The sequence below is a fragment of the Platichthys flesus genome, chromosome 8 (genome assembly GCF_949316205.1).
Source record: "Platichthys flesus chromosome 8, fPlaFle2.1, whole genome shotgun sequence".
Lineage (NCBI taxonomy): Eukaryota > Metazoa > Chordata > Actinopteri > Pleuronectiformes > Pleuronectidae > Platichthys > Platichthys flesus.
The window spans coordinates 20,943,224-20,964,800 of NC_084952.1; the positions used below are offsets into that span (position 1 = coordinate 20,943,224).

The 21,577-nt window shown below is 40.0% G+C and overlaps 1 protein-coding gene and 2 non-coding genes across 4 annotated transcripts; all 3 read left to right on the top strand.

Moving 5' to 3' along the window:
• Window positions 1-56: 56 nt before the first annotated feature.
• Window positions 57-21,545, top strand: polr1a (RNA polymerase I subunit A). Of its 2 annotated transcripts, none has more exons than XM_062393704.1 (37): window positions 57-233; window positions 1,055-1,163; window positions 1,370-1,465; window positions 2,256-2,405; window positions 2,677-2,787; window positions 2,955-3,040; window positions 3,230-3,318; window positions 3,489-3,569; window positions 3,831-3,948; window positions 4,112-4,253; window positions 4,372-4,533; window positions 5,180-5,302; window positions 5,438-5,665; window positions 5,772-5,879; window positions 6,025-6,171; window positions 7,114-7,305; window positions 7,493-7,642; window positions 7,821-8,004; window positions 8,115-8,197; window positions 9,094-9,252; window positions 9,874-9,972; window positions 10,087-10,239; window positions 10,442-10,524; window positions 11,054-11,219; window positions 12,278-12,401; window positions 13,092-13,192; window positions 13,322-13,521; window positions 14,166-14,333; window positions 14,861-14,996; window positions 15,239-15,393; window positions 15,697-15,826; window positions 15,962-16,069; window positions 17,852-18,133; window positions 18,956-19,156; window positions 19,417-19,534; window positions 19,616-19,780; window positions 21,008-21,545. In XM_062393704.1, exons 1-37 carry the CDS (start codon window positions 157-159, stop codon window positions 21,136-21,138), a joined length of 5,115 nt encoding a protein of 1,704 aa, XP_062249688.1. In that variant the 5' UTR covers window positions 57-156; the 3' UTR covers window positions 21,139-21,545. The 2 variants fall into 2 exon arrangements, with proteins under 2 accessions (XP_062249688.1, XP_062249689.1); XM_062393705.1 differs by having other exon boundaries at window positions 3,492-3,569.
• Window positions 9,479-9,614, top strand: LOC133959487 (small nucleolar RNA SNORA5). The gene has a single exon (XR_009921858.1). It is a non-coding gene; the product is annotated as a small nucleolar RNA SNORA5 (small nucleolar RNA).
• LOC133959488 (small nucleolar RNA SNORA5) lies at window positions 11,443-11,577 on the top strand. The gene has a single exon (XR_009921859.1). It is a non-coding gene; the product is annotated as a small nucleolar RNA SNORA5 (small nucleolar RNA).
• Window positions 21,546-21,577: the final 32 nt, after the last annotated feature.

Sequence of the window (21,577 nt, forward strand, 5' to 3'; positions counted from 1 at the left end):
GCCTCAGTTGTGTTTGGTATCTCCCCCCTTACTCCGTGTTTTGGTTTGACCCTAGACTGTCCCACGTGCGACACAGGAGCAGCCTCACGTCGCGTACAGTTTATAACTTAACGCCATGATTTTACTATAACTGTGGAAGTTTCGTAGTTCTACAACATGTTGTTCGGAAAAGACGTGCCATGGCGGCGCTTGGAGGGCATGACGTTCGGCATGTACTCTGCCGAGGAGATAAGGTGAGAGTTCGCGTGTTAGCTCAATGCTAAACACGAGTTCAAAACAACCTGTCTGCTCATGCTAACATGTAGTAACGTTATATCCCAACAGTCTTCTCTCAGTTTAGCAGTGTGTTGCTATGTAAATGTGCATTTTGTCTATTCGATCTATCATTATTACGCTCTAAACAACCCTAAAGAGGCAAAGTGCCGTTTATCTGAGATGACATAATGTACATAATGTGCCTCAAATCTTATCTTAGTGTATGTTTTACTCTTTTTTTCAATGCACTGTAACTTGTCAGTGTTCAATTATAATATAAAGGAACCATACATTCAAAAGTTTGTATTATAATAATACATTTGTATTAATTTTAAACGATATAACTAATTATCAATAACTAGATCTATTGGTGTTTATGACTTTCTTCATTCTTCTTTTAATCACAAACAAGGTCGACATCAAATGTAGTGGAGTAAAAAGTACAATGTTTTCGTCTGTGATGCAGTAGAGAAGAAGTAAAAAGCATAGACAGTAGACACCAATACTGTTGTGAAGAACAAGTACCTCCAACGTTTGAGTAATTGTATCAATTGGGTTGTATCTCCTCACTGTGCGTACACAGTGCGTAGACATTTTATGAAAATATATTGGATTTCTCACATTTCAATAGTTATTTATATAGTATTATCACGTGCGCTAACATCCAACCGCAAAACAACACCACAAAAAAACTGACTATCAAACGAAAATAGTGAAATAAACACTCAGTATGGTAAAAATAAGTAAGTCAAAGTGTGGAGGTAGCTGATAAAATGTTATTTTTTCATCTGCTGTCCAGGAAGTTGAGTGTGAAGGCGATCACTAACTTCCGGTTCCTCGATGGAGTTGGGAATGTGGCTCCAAACGGTCTGTACGACTTGGCCCTTGGACCAGCAGACAGCAAAGAGGTCAGTCTGTCTTTGCTGAATTCCATTACATAGGTTCTGTGTATTGTAAAATACAGTCATGACATATCTGTTACATACCATAGGTCAGTCTATTCCTTACGTCAGTGGTTGTACCTTTCTCTTTGTGTTTCATTGAATTATGTACCATTGAATTATGTACATCTATTTTTCTTAACATGTAAACTGTATGCTATCTTTTTTTCCAGGTGTGTTCGACCTGCTGTCAGGACTTCAACACGTGTCCGGGTCACTTTGGACATGTGGAACTTCCTCTACCTGTTTACAACCCACTGTTCTTTGATGTAAGCATTTTCAAAAATACGCTAGACCCACACATTAAACGCAAATGACGATAACACGACCAGCATGTGTGCTTGTGTATTTTGGAAGCTATTGAAAGGAGAACTCAGGCAGCAGTTGATGTCTTATGCTGAAGATTTTATTGTAGACTTGATGCATCAAAGAGACCAGAAGGTGGAACAATATACAAACGCTAACTGAGCAATTATCCCCCCCAAGTCTGAAGATGTCTCCCACAGCATCCCCGTATATCTTCCTCTACTTGCGTCACCCATTCTAACAGCAAATCCATGAATGGCTAGAATTACTTTCACCCTCTATGTAACATGTAGGTGTTCGCATCCCATTGGATAGTAAAGCCTAAAGTATGCATATAGAGATCACATTGTGTCCTTACGTCTAGTCACTGGTGAAATATGCAAAAAAGTGGGAGTTGGTGAGAGTTGAAGTTTGGGTCTCTCTGTCTGGGGCATCTGAGTTAGATATGAAGATCCCTAAGTGTAGACACTACAATTTACTGTTGGTTGGCCCTTTATCTATAACCTGATCTTGGGTACTACGTAGAGGGGAGGGAGTATCTGTGGAATCACTCTTCTCTTAATTGTATACAGCTATAATGTATTATACACTATATACATAATATATAGTGATATCTACAGAAATGTGTGAGGATGGTCATAAATTCTGGGGTCTGATGAACTAATACTGACCTTAAAATCATTTGTTAAAAGTTGCCTGACTCAACATATTTTTCTTGCATTTTTACCAATATTTCTCATTCTCCTCCATCAGAAACTCTACCTGTTGATCCGGGGGTCCTGTCTGGCGTGTCACATGTTAACGTGTCCCAGAGCAGCCCTCCACCTGCTGCTGAGCCAGCTGAAGTTAGTGGACCACGGAGCCTTGTTAGATGTCTACACCATAGAGCAAGTTCTTAACCATGTGAGTTTATCTTTGCTGTGGAAGCTAGTCATTCAGCAGCATCTTGCAGACTAAAGCACACTATACAAAAATACTTTCAATCAGGGAAAGAGAGAATAGGGATGTTTTTTTGTGGCCATTATGAGGATTTGTATAATAGGCTACTTGTTTATTCATGGTGAATTTGTTATTGTCTTACTCCTGATAGGGTGGAGTAATTTTGTTCTTTGGTGTTGTGTAAGTGTTAAGATGATTAAGTGTGATTGATGAATTTGTGTGCATCATGTGTTAGTATCTGGAAGAGAATCCCAAAGCCTCTGGAGATGAGATCGCGCAGGTGCTGAAAGCGTTTACAGACAAAACCCTCGGAGACAACCCTGAAGGTCCTGAGATCACCAAACCAGTGAGTACACAATTACACACAAACCCGTGCACACACATTGACACACAACCACTGACACATGTACACCTATTTCAGGGGAAGACTATTAAAGATGATTTAACCATATCGTATTCTACACAGAATTTACCCGGACCATATTTAAGTTTGTGTTACTTTGTGTTTATCAGATTAAACATCTTGTTGAAAAGAAGGGCAGTCTGATAAATGACTTCTGGAGGATCAACATGAAAACAAGGAAATGTCCCTTGTGCGGGTAAGTGTATTCACATTTATAAAAATGACAAAACGAATATGATTTAATTATGTTCTGAACTACTTTTTATACCAGTTCATACATGCCGCCTTATTATTTGTGTCATGGTGCTAGCTGTACAGTAATAGTGCATAGTATATTTTTGTTAAGATGTTGTCGATTGTAAAAGTCATAATTGTGTGTGTGTAGGAGCGGAAGGTTTCCAGTACGCCGTGAGCACAACAGCAAGCTGATTGTAACGATGCCATCAGGATTGAAGACCCCTGACAATCCGGATGGTGAGTAGTGATTTGTACATATTCTGTCCTTTTTCCCCTCATTATATTACATATTGTTCTTTTTGCTGCAATTTTATGTAGCTGTTGTTAAACACATAACTCTGCCCCCATTTCGGACCTAACTTCACATACTGTGGAAAGATCTCATTTGGGTTCATTTCTCCTTGTAGAAGATCAACTGGCTGGAAAGAAAGTGTACATGACCGCCAGCACTGCCAGAGAACACGTCAACAGTCTGTGGGAGAAAGAAGGTATGTCCTCTTTACCACCCTCTACCCTGTGTATAAACCTGATTTAATTCATGGGCATCTCTGTGACTGCCAATTTCACAATGTTTAAACATTTACAGATGAACATTTCAATAATAAAAAAAATGATAATAATCATTTGAAGAAAAGGTATTGACTTTTTTCCTTTTTTGTCTTTTATTTGTTTTATTTTATTTTCCTGTCATGTTTAAGGGTTCGGGAAGGTTTTTCATATCTATTCCTTCTCTCCTCTTTTGTTTCCAGGTTTCTTTCTGAGGTGTCTGTTCTCTGGGCTGGAGGAGTCTGCAGCGTCAGCAGAGGGAGATAAAGGTTTCTCTTCTGACCACTTCTTCCTGGAGCTGCTGGTGGTTCCACCTTGCAGGTACAGAATTTAATGTACATTTAAAGATAACCCAATGAGTGTTAGAAGGAATTCCCCTATAATTAATAATGCTATCTAACCAAATTCTATTTTATGTGACAACCGAGCTGGGTCAGATTGTGTGCATTTGTCTTATCCTCACACGCCACCTTCTCTCTGTCAGGTATCGTCCAATCAATCGACTTGGTGACCAGATGTTCACTAACGGTCAGACAGTCAACATGCAGGCTGTCATGAAAGACTGTGGAATCATAAGGAAACTTCTGGCTCTCATAGCCGGGGAAAATGATGCTCATGAAGAAGAGGTAAGGTACCACATGTATGTGCACTGGGTTGACCAGTTAAAGAATGTTATTTCTGTGGTACAGTCAGCCACATGATGATTGCGAATGGCCAGATGACCTGCCCTCCCGTGGTTTTCAGGCTCCTGAACAGACAGACCAGTCGTTCTTGGCGGGGATCACCGGACAGACATTGACAGATAAACTCTACAACATCTGGATCCGACTACAGACCCACGTCAACATCGTGTTTGACAGTGACATGGACAAAATGATGACAGAGAAATACCCTGGAATCAGACAGGTATCTGATTATTCACTGAAATTGTGAATTACACAAGGTTTAGGTATCGTTCACATTTAACTGATACAGCACCAGTACCTTGAATTTTGTACCATTGTTTTTGTCGTCACTTTGTCAGTGCTTTAAATGTTGGTACCCAGTCAAAGTTAATAAATGTGTTTTATTCAGGATAATATTACAGACTACTTTGTTTTTCCAATTATCTCTAATCTGTTGCTTCTACAAATCAGTACAATGATGACTGGAGGAATGCTCGTCGAACTCGTACTGCCGCAATGGCTAAACAGCCAGAAACTGAAACAATAATGGTTTGCTCCTAGATTGGCCTGTTTCTCTGAATCTGCTCCAAAATCGAATGGGTTCTTTCTTCAGTCATTTGCCATCCCTCTAGAAATATCAATACTGGTTCAGTTTTTGTTTTAAACAAAACATTTGAAAAGCAGATGAAACTAGATCTAGATTTTCATGCAGATCCACAACAAAATTGCATTGGTTCTTACCTGACAAAAACCACATCCTTTTCAGGTTCATGGTCTTTCTTACAGTAGTTTTTTTGTAATGTTAATTTACAGACAAACTTTTCTTTTTTCTGTTAATGGCTTATGAATCTGTTCCAGTTGCCTGATTGTTTCCTCTTCTCTGCTAGATCTTGGAGAAGAAAGATGGCTTGTTCCGGAAACATATGATGGGAAAACGAGTGGATTTCGCTGCACGATCTGTCATCTGTCCAGACATGTACATAGGAACCAACGAGATTGGAATACCCATGGTACATCTCACTCTGATTAGTGTTACCCCAAAAGAAAGAGTATCTAACTTTCTTGTTAAAGGGAGGAAACATCAGAAATGCTTTATGTTTGATCCAGAATCAAAACATCTCATCATCTTTTGTTTTATGGTGCAGGTGTTTGCCACCAAGCTGACATACCCACAGCCCGTCACTCCATGGAACGTGAAGGAGCTTCGCCAGGCCGTCATTAACGGGCCCAACGTTCACCCCGGCGCCTCCATGGTGATAAATGAGGATGGCAGGAAAACCATCCTATCATCCTCCAATCTTGAACAGAGGGAAGCGGTGGCTAAGCAACTGCTGACGCCTTGTCCTGGTCCACATAAGATGCCAGTGAAGATAGTAAGTTTAATACTCTGATTGTGCACTTGCAAATATTAACTCTGCAGTACAAATTAGCCCAATACTTGCACTCCTGTAACTATACTCTTCTCGTTTGTGTTTCCAGGTGAATCGTCATATCAAGAACGGAGATGTTTTGTTACTCAACAGACAGCCGACACTGCACAGACCCTCTATACAGGCCCACAGTGCCCGCATCCTCCCAGGAGAGAAGGTAACATCTTTTCTGTCCTGACTATTTGACTGTGATTCATTATAGAAGCAGGTCGGAATTACAACACTGTTATGATAAATCTCTTTGCTAGAAGTTATAGATATATATCTAACAAATCAAGCTTTCTGTCAACTTGATGTTACAGGTTTTGAGGCTCCATTATGCAAACTGCAAGGCTTACAACGCTGACTTTGATGGAGACGAGATGAATGCTCACTTCCCTCAGAGTGAGCTAGGCAGAGCAGAGGCCTACACATTAGTCAGCACTGACCAGCAATACCTAGTTCCTAAGGTTGGTATAGACAAACACACTCAATTTACAGATGCCAGACATGATGGTGATGGAACCATGCTCAACTCAAAAATTTCTGCCACTGTCTGATCATGTTAATAATAGAACTGGACACGGACATATTGTTTATTTGGGTGATTTGTTTCTAATCTTAATTCTTGAGTCTCAGCTCTTTCATTACCTTTTTTCTGTCATTGGTCTTGATTGTGTCTATCATCTGGATTAATATGGTAAACCTGGAACCCCCTCATAACAGAATCATTGCATTTTTTGCTTCCTGCATCCTCCTCCTGATATGGGAAAACATAAGTAACTTTACATAGCAGTTATAAGAGTTGGCTTGAAGATGTAAAAGGTTATTTTCTACTTAGTCATCCCAGCAGTCAGTCACCCTCAATGCTTGAATTGGAATTAAGAAGTTGTCATGACACTAAACCAGGTGATATGATAAAAAAATTAAATAAAAGGTTATCTTTTTATGTGCAGACATGCAGTGTAAATAAACATATGCAGTAGGTTTTTAAAGGAGATTTGTGCTCTTGGACACAAAGGAGCAAAACCTTTAAAATGTTACACAATGTACTTTTTAATTTAATCATATTGATTAAATATGCGGTCTGTCACGTTAATGTATATGTACCCACATAAATCCATTAAATAGGATCTGTATTTCATTAATTTAGGCACATTGCACTGTTGCATATTCTCAAATATTTAGACTAATAATTTAAAACCAGTTATATATTCCAGTATAACGTTTTTGTGAGAGGAACAGTACGCTGGTGATCAAAAGTTTTCAAACATTTACTCTATTGTATTTTGCTATTCTGGCCACTTCACACTGAGAAGCCATGTATTACTTTTATAGCTTTATAATTCTTCCACACAGTCTCAGTGGGAAGCTCACTGTCTCTCTCCCTCTCTCTCTCTCTCTCTCTGTAGGATGGTAAACCTCTAGCAGGTCTGATCCAGGACCACATGGTGTCAGGAACGAGGATGACGATAAGAGGCTGTTTCTTTACCAGAGACCAGTACACCGAGTTGGTGTATCGAGGATTAACTGATAAACCAGGCAGAGTGAAACTGCTGCCGCCGGCCATCATCAGACCTCAGCAGCTGTGGACAGGCAAGCAGGTAAGTGTTTGTTTTCACTATTGTATGACAGAGAAAGCTAAAAGAAACTATGAGAGCTATATGTCAATTTATATCAAATGCTGAATTATGTTTAGAGTTAAAAAAATATGACTGTGTCCATAAGGCACTTATTGAGTACACTGTCTTTGTATCCACTCAGTTGTACTGTTGTGTTGTGCATTTGTAGGTGGTGTCCACCCTCCTACTGAACGTGATCCCAGAGAAAGCAGTGCCTCTCAACCTGATCGGAAAATCCAAAATCCCCAGCAAGGCGTGGATCCAAGTCCCGCCACGTGCTGCTCCGGGATACATACCTGAAAGCATGTGCGACTCACAGGTCCACAAATATTTCACTTTCCAGTCCAAACTAATGTGACAACAATATTGAAACATGTGTCCAGAAGAATTTCAAAAAAAGGACTCCTGAAGTTTTAGCATCATATAATTCAAGATGTGGATCTGTTCATTGTTTGGGCAGAAAGTTTTTTTATCTTCCTGTTGTCTTTGTGTCCCAGGTGGTGATTCGTCAGGGTGAGCTGCTTGTGGGGGTTCTGGACAAAGCTCACTACGGCTCCTCAGCCTATGGTCTGGTCCACTGCTGCTATGAGCTTTACGGAGGAGGGACGAGCGGGAAACTGCTCAGCTGTCTAGCTCGACTTTTTACCGCCTACCTGCAGCTTTACAGAGGCTTCACTTTGGGTAAGAAACATAGAACACAAGTCACGCTATTTGTTGCTTACCTGACAATGAACTGCAGGAACAGCTTCCAGTTAATTGTAAGTTTAAGTGTTCCTCGTCTATGTGTCTAGGTGTGGAGGACATCCTGGTGAAACCCGGCGCCAATAAACGGAGGAAAAAAATCATCAAAGACTCACTCAGCATTGGCACCAAAGTGAGTTTTGGAACCAGCTTGTTCAATCTGTTGCTGTTTTTCGTTGCGGATGTTAAATCTAATATATACACATACATACAGAAGTGTATTCAATGCACAAATCTTGAGTCAATCAGACTAAAACAGGACTAGTCCATAGTAGATGAGTAATAATAATTCATTGTAGTTGATTCTAATACTGTATTTGAACTACTTTATTTGAACTGTATTTCACATACATTAGGAAGAAAGCATTATTATAGTATGACTGGGTCTTGCATTAGGTCTATTGTCTATTTTAAAACTACTCTCAAATGTTTCCAAGTACATATATAATACCCTAATGTACAACCTAAAATGAAGTACCCTTTTCAAAGGAGACCTATTGTGCCTTTTCAGTCTTAACCTGTCCTCTAGTGGGTTGTATTTGCTTTTTGTGAATGTATATGGTGTGCATTAATCAAAATCCCATAGTAAACACTTTTCCAGGAGCCTAATCTTCGATTTTGCTAACAGTCCGCCATGTGTCGACGTCAGCATGGGGGTCAATGGCATAATGCACGCCCCCAACTAAGAAGTCAAAGCAAAACCAAAGCTTGGCCAGTCTTCAGTCTTGTTTGTGTTTGGGTACTACCGGCTCCTCTCTCTGTCGCTGTTAAACTCTGTCAAACTGGTAATGTTTGAAATTCGCGATTGTTGTTTATCAATGTGTATTAGCTTTAGCGGCTCGACAGCTCAGGTTGCTAGTGGCCTGTTCTTGACTTCCAACCATGCTCAATGGGCCTGATACAAACTGAATTCAGCTGGAGGGTCTGCTGCTGCTGCTGATGCTGCTGCTGCTACGGCAAGGAATGGCGTAAACTAACTAATGTAAGTGTTAGTATAAAACATGGATTATTTTTGTGCTTTAATTTCAGGCCCTTCAGGCAGCCTTCCAACTGCCCTCCGACGTGGATCAAACTGGGGCTCAGAGCCGCTGGCAGGATGCTCACCTCAACCCAGACCAAAGAGACTTCAGCATAGCCGACCACAAGTTTAAGGAAGTGGCTAACCAAGTCAACAATGAAATCAACAAGGTGTTGTCACTAACTTCTCGTTCTTATTTATTACTCCTTTGGGAAAAGACACCGTCAGAATGATGGTATAGAAACACAAATTGTTTTCATAACAGGAAACATTATTATTGATGTTAAATTTAATAAATACACATACTGTACGTAGCGCATCTTCCTCAATTCACAATTCTAGAGTCAATCAAACAAGGACAGAAGCAACACGAGGAACACTCTACTGTTTAGAGATCGCAGCCTTGTCAAATTCAGTGTTTCCTCCTCAGTGGATGCCACTGGCCAAAATGGCTGCCACAGTGAAACTGTAGTTCATGGGCCCCACGGTGCTTCAACGTGACCACTGGGGATAAAATGTACTAAAGACAAATGTTATTGTCTTACTGTTACACTGCAGATACCTTACAAACAGTCCAGTCAACTGGATTTCAAATGTTAATCTTTCTGCCACAAAAGGTCTGATGTCCCAAAAAATTGTCCTTGCTGTAAACCACTTACTTTTTCTGGGAAAGTTACTGATACAGATGTAACGACTACTTACATGTCTGCATGTATTTTAACATCCTGTAAAAGAAGAATTAGGGCCTGTGGTCAGGCAGGTATCTAAAATCCCTTTCTTTGTGTGTATAGGTGTGTATGCCAATTGGACTCCACACCTCTTTCCCAGACAACAACCTTCAACTGATGGTCCAATCAGGAGCCAAAGGATCTACTGTGAACACCATGCAGGTACTCCCTTACCACACACATCTTCCCACCATCAGTACCACATCCACCTGAACTCTATTTGTGTCACATGCTACTCACTTTAGAAGCTTAATCCAAAATCTGTGTGTGTTTCAGATTTCCTGTCTACTAGGTCAGATTGAGTTAGAAGGTCGTAGGCCTCCACTGATGCCCTCTGGGAAATTCTTGCCGTGTTTTCAACCATATGACCCTGCACCGGGTGCTGGGGGCTTCGTGTCTGGAAGATTCCTCACAGGCATCAAACCACAGGTACACGCAGAGAGTAATGAGTGCAATTGCGTTGTTTTGAGGACTTGTTTTAAAAGTTTATTTTACACGGTATCCCCTGCTGAGCCCTGTGATGCCAATTGCACACAAAGTTGCCCTCTGCAGCTCTCACTACACCTTGAACTTGAGTTATTTAAGGTGTTAATGAAGACTCTTGTCTTGTGTGTGACCTGGGTGTGTTCAGGAGTTTTTCTTCCACTGTATGGCTGGCAGAGAAGGACTTGTCGACACAGCCGTGAAAACCTCTCGATCAGGATACCTGCAGAGGTAATCAAAACTTCACTGCTAAGACACAGAATACAAGGTTATTGAATACAAGTTTGAAACTAATAATTAAGTAGCACTTAAAGGACACTTACTTATAGTGATATCTTTTTTTTTGAAGAACTTGTACTTTCTTGATTCTTCTTGTTCTGGGTTTGTACCTTCATGGTTGAATGCCCTTATTGTGAGTCGCGTTTGATAAAAGCATCAGCTTAATGAAATGTAATGTAATGTAATGTCATTAGGGGTGAAATTTAACTTATTAAACAGCCATCCCCACTAGGCTCCTGATATGGTTTTAGTTTAGACTCAAACACACAATTTAAGGATGTGTTTCGAACAAACCATATTAACTAGTAAATGTCAGGTGTTTCAGAAACAATATGCTGCCCCCACATGGCTCCTTCGAATTTGCTTCAAACCTACCTTAAACTTTTTATTTTATGGTTCAGTAGGATGAAATTAATTGTTCCCAGCACCCTACTTATCTTGTTTCTCTTTTCCTCTCTCCTCCCTCATGTCTTCTCTTCAGATGTGTCATTAAGCATCTGGAGGGTCTGGTAGTGCAGTATGATCAAACGGTGAGGGACAGCGATGGGTCCGTGGTCCAGTTTCTGTACGGTGAAGACGGGCTGGACATCCCCAAGACTCAGTTCCTTCAGCCACGACAGTTTCCCTTCATTGAGGACAACTATGAGGTAAGATGTGTAAAATACAAATACAGTGCATTTAAGGGATTTTCCACATAACACAAACTGGGTTTTGGAGGAAACACTGGTCCATGTACTTTAAGATGACACTTGATGCTTGTTGCAGACAATACAGAGCTAAAGCTGGCTAGCCCAAAGTTAAGCTAATGATTGTTACGGCCCCACAAGGATGAGTCCAGAGCTGATAGAAAACCCATCTGACTCTAAATATCGCAGCCTTGTCAAATTCAGTGCTTCCTCTTCAGTGGATGCCAGTGGCCAAAATGGCTGAAAAAGTGAAGTGTAGTTCATGGGCCCCACGGTGCTTCAATGTGACCACTGGGGATAAAATGTAGTACACACAAACGCTTTTGACTGAGTATTACATTGAAGATATCCCGGTAAATACCCTCATTGTATAAACATTCATCCAGCCACTCGAAATCATTTAATTATTTTGTTTAATTGAAATTAATTTCTTCTTTTGTAACTGTTATTTGTTATCTCTCTCTAAATGAAGAACGCAATCTATTTGTTTTTCCTAATGTATGGAGCTACGTTGTAGTTCAGCATCGCATAGATACGATGAGCAGGGCAAGCAAATTCTTTAATTCTCTAAAGTAAAAAAACTGGAATACTAGGATGTCTCGAGCTCATATATTAACTTGATGTAAGGAAGATGAATGATCTGCATTAGGTGTAGACCGGTGTAGATTGTAGTTAACTTGCAAATGTGAACGTGTTATCAAGGTTCTTATGTAAATCTCTTTGCTAAATAAATGTATCACCCAAAATGTTGACCTTCAACAAATGGCACCGTTGCACTTTATTTTTTAATTCTGCGCAAAGTTCTTACACAACTTCTTGACTGACACTGTTTGTTTTTCATGTTGATGAAACTACTCCCCTCAGGTTCACTCACAGATGAGTCTTTTCTTTAAACAACCTATTTCTACTGAAAACTAAATTTCCCTTTTCATTGTTTGAAAACATATGACCATACAGCTGTTGGAGGGAGCATAACCCTGAACATTATTATAGCAGTAGATATTTCCTCTTCCTGTTAGGTCATCCAGAGATCCCAGGGCCTGGATAAGATCATGGCCCATTTGGACCCTCAGGCTGCCAATCAACACTTTGCAGCCATCCAGCGATGGAAGACAAAGAGAGAAGTGGCATCTCCACGGAGAGGTACTAAACAGCTTGTGTCTATGCAGTAAATTTCTCTCATCTTCAGCGCTCAAACCACTGACATTTTCATAATTTGGTTACAACAATAAATAGTAACTGTTATTTAAAAACTCTTAACCAGAGTTTGCTTCTAAACTTAGAGTGCTCTTTTTCCTTGTTGCACCTCTTGAAAGAGTTGATTGCCAAACCGGAGGGATTGTTGTATTGGGTTAGGGCTTTTTCTGCATTTTTAATAGTTTTAATAAACACCCAAAACGTTCTCCCCAGCAGAAAATGTAGTAACTATAAAGTGTTTTATCTTGATGGTTAGAAAACTGCTCTATGATATGCTATGATGAGGAAAGGAGGCACAGATGGCATAACAAAGTGTAATTGGTTATTCTGCTTCAAAGCTCATCTGAGGCAAGCTAAATGAGCACAACAATTTCTGAACCTTGAGGCCTCGTACCTTTTTCATGTTGACTGGACAGTGAAAATCACTCCTGTAATTAGCATAAATTTGGGGGCGAGTTATTTAGTGGTGCTCACCAGCATTAAGCAGATAGGTAAGATATTACTGATGACTGCATCAGTACTATTGTACTACTCTTTGGATCAGGAGAATTGCAGTACTGTGAAGTGACACATGTCAAACGTTGTTTTTTTTGAATGATGGAAGTCCGTCCTATTTGTGTGTTTTGTCTGTGTCAGGAGCGTTCTTGTTGTTTTCCCAGAAGAAGATGGCAAAACTAAAACAGACTGAACAAAGTACAGGTCCAGACGTCAATGGCAGAAATGCAGCTGTACAACAAGTAAGTATACAGAGCAAATTAAAATGCTTAATAGATCTGTCAGATTAGTGTGACAATCTGTTCTTACGCATAGAATGACCTCCAACCTGGTGTCACGAAACTCTAACGTGAACACTGCTCACTCCTAAGCTTTTACAGCAGTGGTATTCTCTGGATGAAGTTAGCAGATCGAAATACAGCAGAAGGTCCTCCCGCTGCCCCGAGCCCTCGATAGGCTTGCTTCGGCCAGACGTCTGCTTTGGATCGGTGTCTGAAAACTTCCAAGACATCACAGAGAAATTTCTGCAGAACAGAAGCATGACAAGTCAAGGCACGATCAACAATCACAGGTACCAAATGTCAGAGTTCAAATATAACGTGTCAGTATCTTGACAAGTTCAGAATTAATTACCACCGAAATTACCTAATTTTACTTTCTTCAGGTTCACTCAGCAGAATAACATCAGCACCCACAGATGTGAAAAATATGCATGTGTCTCATGACGATCTAGAAAGGCACTCTGAGAGGGTTTTTTGTAACTGCCAAGGCTCATGGCCCATCTTGCCATTTCAAAGATTCCCATTAATGATCTATTAAGTGGCAGCCCACCATATTCCAATTTGTTCTGCCAGAGTTTCCAAAAGAATCTGGCACTTGGTAATTTGCTCCAGTTGTATATCTGTGTGCAGAACTACCTGTACCTACTGTTGTCCACACAGACAGTCTGACTCCGTAGTTTCAGCTGTAGTTTTGCACATACCAACAAGGGCCATGCAAAGACACCCTTCCTCTAACTTGACTTGTCTGTACACCTATCTCTGTTGCCCGTGAGAGTTAACTTTGTGCATGAACACCCCCCCTCCCCCTCCCCCTCCTCCCGGTCTGTGTTTATTTTAGTTTGAATCCCTCTAACAAACTAGCATCCTTGCTATCTGTTCTGACTTAAAGTGACGTTTTCATGAGCATCATCCTTCTCTCTCTATCTGTCTTCAGCCTTCGCCAGCTGTTGCACTATAAATGGCAGCGTTCCCTATGTGATCCGGGTGAAGCGGTGGGTCTGCTGGCTGCTCAGTCCATAGGGGAGCCCTCCACCCAGATGACGCTCAACACTTTCCACTTTGCTGGCAGAGGAGAGATGAACGTCACTTTGGGAATTCCTCGGTAATGTCCCCTCCACACTTTTACTCACCTTTTGATTTTTATCTTTGTGTGTTTATATAAATACATCATCCAGGACAGACACAGTTCACAGCTTCATTATAATTTGATTGTTATTTTAGATATTTGTGAAAATCTTGCTACAGAAAATATTTGTCTGAAAGCTGCAGGAGTTGAATAGTGGTGCACGATATATTTTCTGGCTCATTCTGATAAAGGATAATTACCTGCTTTGCATGGCCGATACCCATAATTATTTAACTTTTCTCAAAAAGAAGTTCAAACCCTGTAGTTAATGCACAACTGAGGGTAAAATGTCAGCTACTTTTATGATTTAATATCCCATTGTTAACACATCAAAAACACTTCTGAATCAGTTCTGAGTGTTCATTTAGTTTTCAGTGAAGTATATCAGAAACCTCTGTCCCTTCAATTAATTTCCTCTGATCTCACCTGCCTCCTGCTTCATCCTTCCTTCCCTTCTAGCATATTATCCTCACTCGGTCTAAATCTGTGTGTTTGTGTCACAGACTAAGAGAGATCCTCATGGTGGCCAGCTCCAACATTAAAACTCCCATGATGAGTGTTCCAGTACTGAACAACAAGAGAGCCTTGAAGAAAGCCAAGACGCTTCGTAAGAAACTCACCAGGGTTTGTCTGGCTGAGGTACGTCTATGTGCTTTTCATCTCCGTTTGTGTCTGGCTCATTTTCTCATGTCCTATTTTTCATTGTGTGACTTGTTTGAAGTCTCTTCTTTGTTTCCTTATGTCAGCACTCACCAGTGAATTCCCTTATTTGTTGTTCTCAATTTCCTCATCTTTCATTGTGTGTTTTTAGACGTCATTACCTGTGTTGGTGTAGGAGATAAAATACAGAACTCATCACAAATATGTGTATGCTTGAGCAGGTTCTGCAGAAAGTTGACGTGGTTGAGTCACTGCGGGTTGAAGGCCACCAAAAGCTGCGGACGTTTAAAGTCTCCTTCCATTTCCTGCCTGCAGAGCGATACTGTAACGATAAGCTGCTCTCGCCACAACAGATCCTCCACTACATGGAGACGAGGTGCGTGCGTGTGTGTTCGTCAATGTCAATTTAATTTATATAGCACATTTAAAATAACTTTGTTGACCAAAGCGCTTCACAAGTATAAGGTTAAACAAGAAGAGGGTAACACGTAATGCATTATAGTACAAACATTACAAATAAAATAATTAAAAATATATATTTTACAAGAAAATAAAAGTAGAATAATTTATATTTAAATAAAATATAATCCAAGAAAAACAATAATAAAATCAATGTGTGAAATCAGGAAGAAATATTCCTGATAACCACCTCTCATCTTTTCTCCATTCTACTCTCCAGGTTTTTCCGTCTCCTCCTTGAAGCCATTAAGAAGCGCAGCGCCAAGCTGGCTTCCATAGCCGTGGAGACGAGGAAAGCCACCCCTAGAGACAATGACCACAACAGTGATGGATCGGCTGGCACAGCAGGGGTGTGTGTTTTATTTGCTTGGTTCATCTTCAGCATTTTTAGGAAAGTCGTCACTTATTGTTGAATGTTTTGTCTGAGCTTTTCTTTTCCTCCTTGAAAACTGACCATTGATCTTTGTCATGTTGACGTCCATCAGTTAGACGACGGGGAAGGAGAAGAGGAGAAAGACATTGTTGATGACCAGGAGAACGAAGGGGATGCTGATGCTTCAGATGCCAAGAGAAAAGGCAAACAGGAAGAGGAGGTATGAAGCAATATAAAATATTTCATACTGACTTGTGTTTTGTCATGTGATTAAAGGTTCAGTGTCTAGGATTTAGTGACATCTAGTGGTAAAGTTGCATGTTGCAGCTAAATCCAACTCACCTCACCCTCCCCTTCCAAACATGAGAGAACCTGTGGTAGCTCTCAGATGTCATAAAAACTCAAAAGGTGTTCAGTTTGTCCAGTCTAGGCTACTGTAAAAACACATGAAGGCTTCTTTAGAGAGGACCTGCTACAGATGTAAATATAGAGTATTTAAATATAAAGGGCTCATTCTAGGGTAAAGAAAACAAATTCGTACAATTTAGATGAAACACACTAGGGAAAACATCATCAGGAATATTTTATATTCAATTTCTGCACACTGGAAGTTTTACACTGAATCCCTGGCCACTCCTGGAAAACACAAAAATCTGACCACTGTGAAACACCATGTGCCTTAACGTCTGCCTCAAGTCGAACTATCTAACATTACTACATTTTATATTCAAATATGGCATTGTACCAATTTCTCAGATTTTCCTAAAAAAGTACAGACTGACTGTAACCATGAAATTGAAGATGAAAACCATGTTCATTTTGGCCATTTGGCCTCCTCATACGGGTCAGTTGGCTCACCTGTGAAAGATGGAAGAGATGTGACTGAAAGTTAATAGGTTTTCAAACAATCTTTCCCACACGTCAAAAAAGACTAACATCTCTTTTGTCACCAATGGGGATTAATATTATCAACATTCACTCCTGGTCAAATGACTCCGCAGTGGACAGTGTTTTATCGTCTCCAGCTCTAATTTGCAGAGATGGTAACATGAGATTTGGCGAGCTTAGAGAGCGCCTCAGTTAAATATGTGTTTGTAACGTTAAACATGACGCACAGCAGAGAGAAAATAGAGAAGTAAACTCGTCTACTGGTAAACAGTTTTCAAGGTCAAGAATATATATTTATTTACAATTCAAATAATTTTAAAGATTTTTTGCACTTGCACTGCATTTTTCAAAGACCGTAATAATATTTGAAATTAGTGCTACAGTTAGCAATGACATCAGTTATTTTTTCAATTCTTTGATAGGTTGTATAAGTATATAGAAATATCCACATTTGAGAACCTGGAACCACCAGATGTCGTTTTTTCTTGAAAATGACAATGAATCGATCAAAATAGATGCCAATTAATTTTATTTTAAATAATTTCAACGGAAATAGTGTGGTTAACATGCAAGCCATGATTCAGACTTGTCCCCCTTAACAGAGTTTTACCTTTGTCATGTCTCTAAAGTACTTTCAGACAGGAAGTTATGGTTTCATGTTCCACAACAACTGGTTTAACTTGTAACTGGTATCACCTTCACTGTTTGGCCCGACCCAACCCATAATTACATTACATTTAATTTAGCTGATTCTTTTATCCAAAGCGACTTACAATAAGTGCATTCAACCCCCATGGGTACAGACCAAGGACGACAAGAATCAAGAAAGTACAATTTCTTCAAAATAAAGCAAAACTACAAAGTGCTATAAGTAAGTGCCATTTAAGTGCTTACAAAAGTTGTTAGTATTTTTTTTTTTTTTTTTTTTTTTTATTTATTTATTTTATTCAAGACAAAATACATTAAGAGTTCACTAATGTCTATAAATCTTGCTCTGGAGTTCCTGTGATGCTGATTGTGCCATTGCAGTGACAATTTTACACATCCATCACCTGTGCACTTTACATCATCACATCACATCACATTTAATACCCATCTATGTTTTCCTTTGCAGGTGGACTATGAGAGTGAGGAGGAGGATGGAGTTGAAGATGCTGAAGATCAAGAAGATCAGGCTGAGGAAGAGGAGGTGGGTGACAGAGAGGAGGAGTCCCAGCCTGAGTGTGAAGGAGTAAGACTGGACAAGAAGAAGAAGAAGAAGCGAGTAAAGAAAGGGGAAGGCGAAGAAAGAGAAGAAGAAGAGGCCATGAGTCAGATGAGAGTCAACTCGGTTTTGCAGTCCAACACAGCAATAGAAAGATACTGCTACGACCACCAGAATGAGCTCTGGTGTGAGGTGCGTTGTTTGTCATAGAACCCTACTCTCATCATAAGTCTATTAAAAATACTTATTCAAGTTGAAAATGTTAGCATTGACATGAATCTCTACCACATACATACATTGTTACCATATTTCTATGTTTTATTTGCATGGCACCAGATGACAACATACATGATCTCAATGCGCTTTACATGGTTCATACTTTGAAACATTTGACGTTTATTTTCTAAAATGTGCACCAAGATCCATTCTTCTTCTCACTGCCATAGCTCAAAACAATCTGAACACACAAATAAGACATGATGATCTAGCAATGTCAGTTCCTTTGACGTTCATTGTTTTTTTAGAAAGTCAATACATGGGCACTTTGCAAAAAGGAACTGTTAAAAGGTGATTCATCGTGCTAAACCAGTGCCTGTTAGCAAAAATATGAACTAGTGACTGCATGGCAGGGTATCCTTTACATACCCCAATGTATTAAGGAAACCGTGGCACATGACCGTTGTCTCTGACTATCGGCCAAATAGATTTAGGACAAAGAAGCATTCTCGCTGTCCCTGAGTTTAAGATTGGTTAATTGATGTAAAAGTGATTGAATAAGACTTGTGTCAGGATTTATACAAGATATAAAAACTAAGTTAATAGCCATTATTATTCTTAAAAGAAAAATATATAAAGATTATAAAAAATATATATATCATTTTTTTTTTCCTTTACATGTTTATGCACAGCAGCCTCCCAGAGGACCAGTCATCTGTTTTAGTTTTTTTAACAAATTGTACACATTGTTATGATGCTTTAGTCACTCATTCCCTCAATCCACCTCTCTGTTTTAAGTTGGACGTGGTCTTACCGGTCAGCAAGGTGCACTTTGACCTGACCTCAGTCTTGTCAACGCTGGCCCAGAACGCCGTCATCATGGAAACCAGGGGCCTGACTCGCTGCCTGCTGAACGAGGCCAAAACAAAGACCGGAGAGAAAGAGACGATTCTTAACACAGAAGGAATCAACATGCACGAAATGTTCAAGTACAGTGACGTACGTAAGCAACGTCCGTAAAAACCTGAGGACCCTTTGAACACTGTTATTAAGAAAAAGATCTGAGTATTCAAGTTCTGCAAAGCAGGGATTACAATTAACTTCTATTACATTAATGTTTAGATACAAAAAAATGCAGAGATTTCATAATCAAGATGTGTATGGTTATTAAATATAATTTTTGATTTCCAGATTGTAAATATTGACATTACATTGTTTAAGAGCAATCCCAACATTAAAACTATCTTTGTTTGTTCCAGATCTTGAACGTCAACAGGCTGTACTCTAATGAGGTGCATGCCATGGCTCAGACCTATGGGATTGAAGTTGGTTTGAAGGTCATAGAGAAGGAGATCAAAGATGTCTTTGCTGTTTACGGTACACACAAACACAAATTCATATTCACAACAACTAGTTTTTTCAGAGCCGCTCCTAATTTGGTGAGTATCTGTATTTCAGGTATCGAGGTTGACCCCAGACATCTTTCCCTGGTAGCGGACTACATGTGCTTTGAAGGTGTATATAAGCCCTTAAACCGACACGCCATCAGATCCAACTCCTCCCCTTTGCAGCAGATGACTTTCGAGACCAGTTACAAGTTCCTCAAGCAGGCGACCATGCTGGGTGAGAAAAGTGGTGACAATAATAATATTAAGCAGGTTTTTCAAGAGTTTGATTTTGTTGTTCTTTGATGGAGGAGAGGAGACCTTCGACTTCACTCAGCAGATGTAAAATCAAAGTGTATTTACAAGGGAGGGTGAAGACAATAATTGTTATGGATGAACATGGCTGAATGTGAGTGGGAAAACTGACCAGGTAGCAGGGCAGGTTTCTTTAGCATTCATTTCGAACAAAAAAGAAAATCAATTAAACAAAACACACAAAACAACTCAACTCCTCCATTCTCCCAAACCCAAAAAAGGAAGGACCTGAACATGAAAAAAAAATAGACCTTCTATACAGTCTAACTTCCTGTCTGTAGCCAATCACTGCAGCCCTCTGGAACGATCACCACTTTGAACTAGGTGGCAACAATCAGTCACCAGTCAATGCTGCTTGGCACTCAACTGCACCGACACGCAAATGCTAGCCAGCTTTACAGGGTCAAGAAGGTTGAGAGGTTGAGATTCACCCACAGGTCACCTGTATGGGCAAAAACTGAACACAAGTGAGTCATTTCATACGATAAACACTTTTGGCGTTTCAGGGGTCAAACAGCATTGCAGCCAAATCCAAAACAATGGAAGTACATGCTAAACGCCTCACAAAGGACAGTGGTGATAATTTGCATAAAGAACAGGGAAGTGAGGTCCGGTCACAAGGTTTCGCCGGAGACACATTCAGAAGGTATTTTTATGTTGCGTAGGAACAAGCGAACTTAGAGATGTGATTGGATCTCTCGGGACGGATATTGATATCAGGTCTAAACAGAGCCTTGGCTTCATGTTACATGTCCTCACCAACAGTCCTAGAGCCTCTGCTGCCGCCCTCATTTAACAGCCCTCACAACGACTGGTATATGCATATATTTGTGACAAACAGTACACATTGTAAACATACATACTGGGTTGCCTCAGTCTGGGGAAGGTGATAGTTTCAGAGTAAAATAAGTCATCTAATGGCAGAATATACCATGTTTTTTGGGGGGGATTTTTCAGCAAATACTAAAAGAAACGTCTAAAATGTATAACTCTCAACCTTTTTTTATCTGTTTCGGGGGGGGGGGGGGGGGGGGGGCTTGGTTAGATGTTAGAATAATTCAATTTGATTTGGAAAGATTCTGCAAATGCCCTGCCTCAGTGATATGGTCTCTTTTTGTGCTGTTGTTGAAGGCTTTTCTAACTTTTTCAGGATCCCATGACCAGCTAGTGTCTCCCTCGGCCTGCCTGGTGGTGGGGAAGATCGTCCGAGGAGGAACGGGACTGTTTGACCTGAAACAACCTCTGCAGTCGGAGACAAGCGAGAAACCTCGTGAGACCTGAGGGGAACTTCTTTGAGTTGTGCTGTCTGAAAATCCCTGTAACACACTTTCTCTGACAAATAAATATATTTTTTATGGCAGATCTACGTAATGTGATGAACGTGGCTCATCACATTCTCATGTGGTGAAGAAAATTCCTGAATTCATTGTTTTAAAAATGAATTTAATGCATTCATAGTCACGATTCCAGTTTTTAACTAATGAATGGGATCACTGTATCTAACTGTAAAATGATGCATTGTGTAAGAGAGTACAGAAACTCAACACGGGATACACACACAAAAATGTGGTACATGGAAAAGTAGTTTTTTTTTTGTCACCTGTATTTAATAATAAATGTTTTCATTTGTTTAAATTGTATTGAACCGTTTGCTTACATCTTAATAAAAGATCGTTTCGTGAACTCGTGCCGTTTGTGTTGTGCTCGGGTTATGATTGGC

Coding starts and splice junctions, on each gene's coding strand:
- polr1a (XM_062393704.1), top strand. CDS start 157: ATGTTGTTCGGAAAAGACGTGCCATGGCGGCGCTTGGAGGGCATGACG. Junction 234..1,054: donor TACTCTGCCGAGGAGATAAG/GTGAGAGTTCGC, acceptor TCTGCTGTCCAG/GAAGTTGAGTGTGAAGGCGA. Junction 3,041..3,229: donor AGGAAATGTCCCTTGTGCGG/GTAAGTGTATTC, acceptor GTGTGTGTGTAG/GAGCGGAAGGTTTCCAGTAC.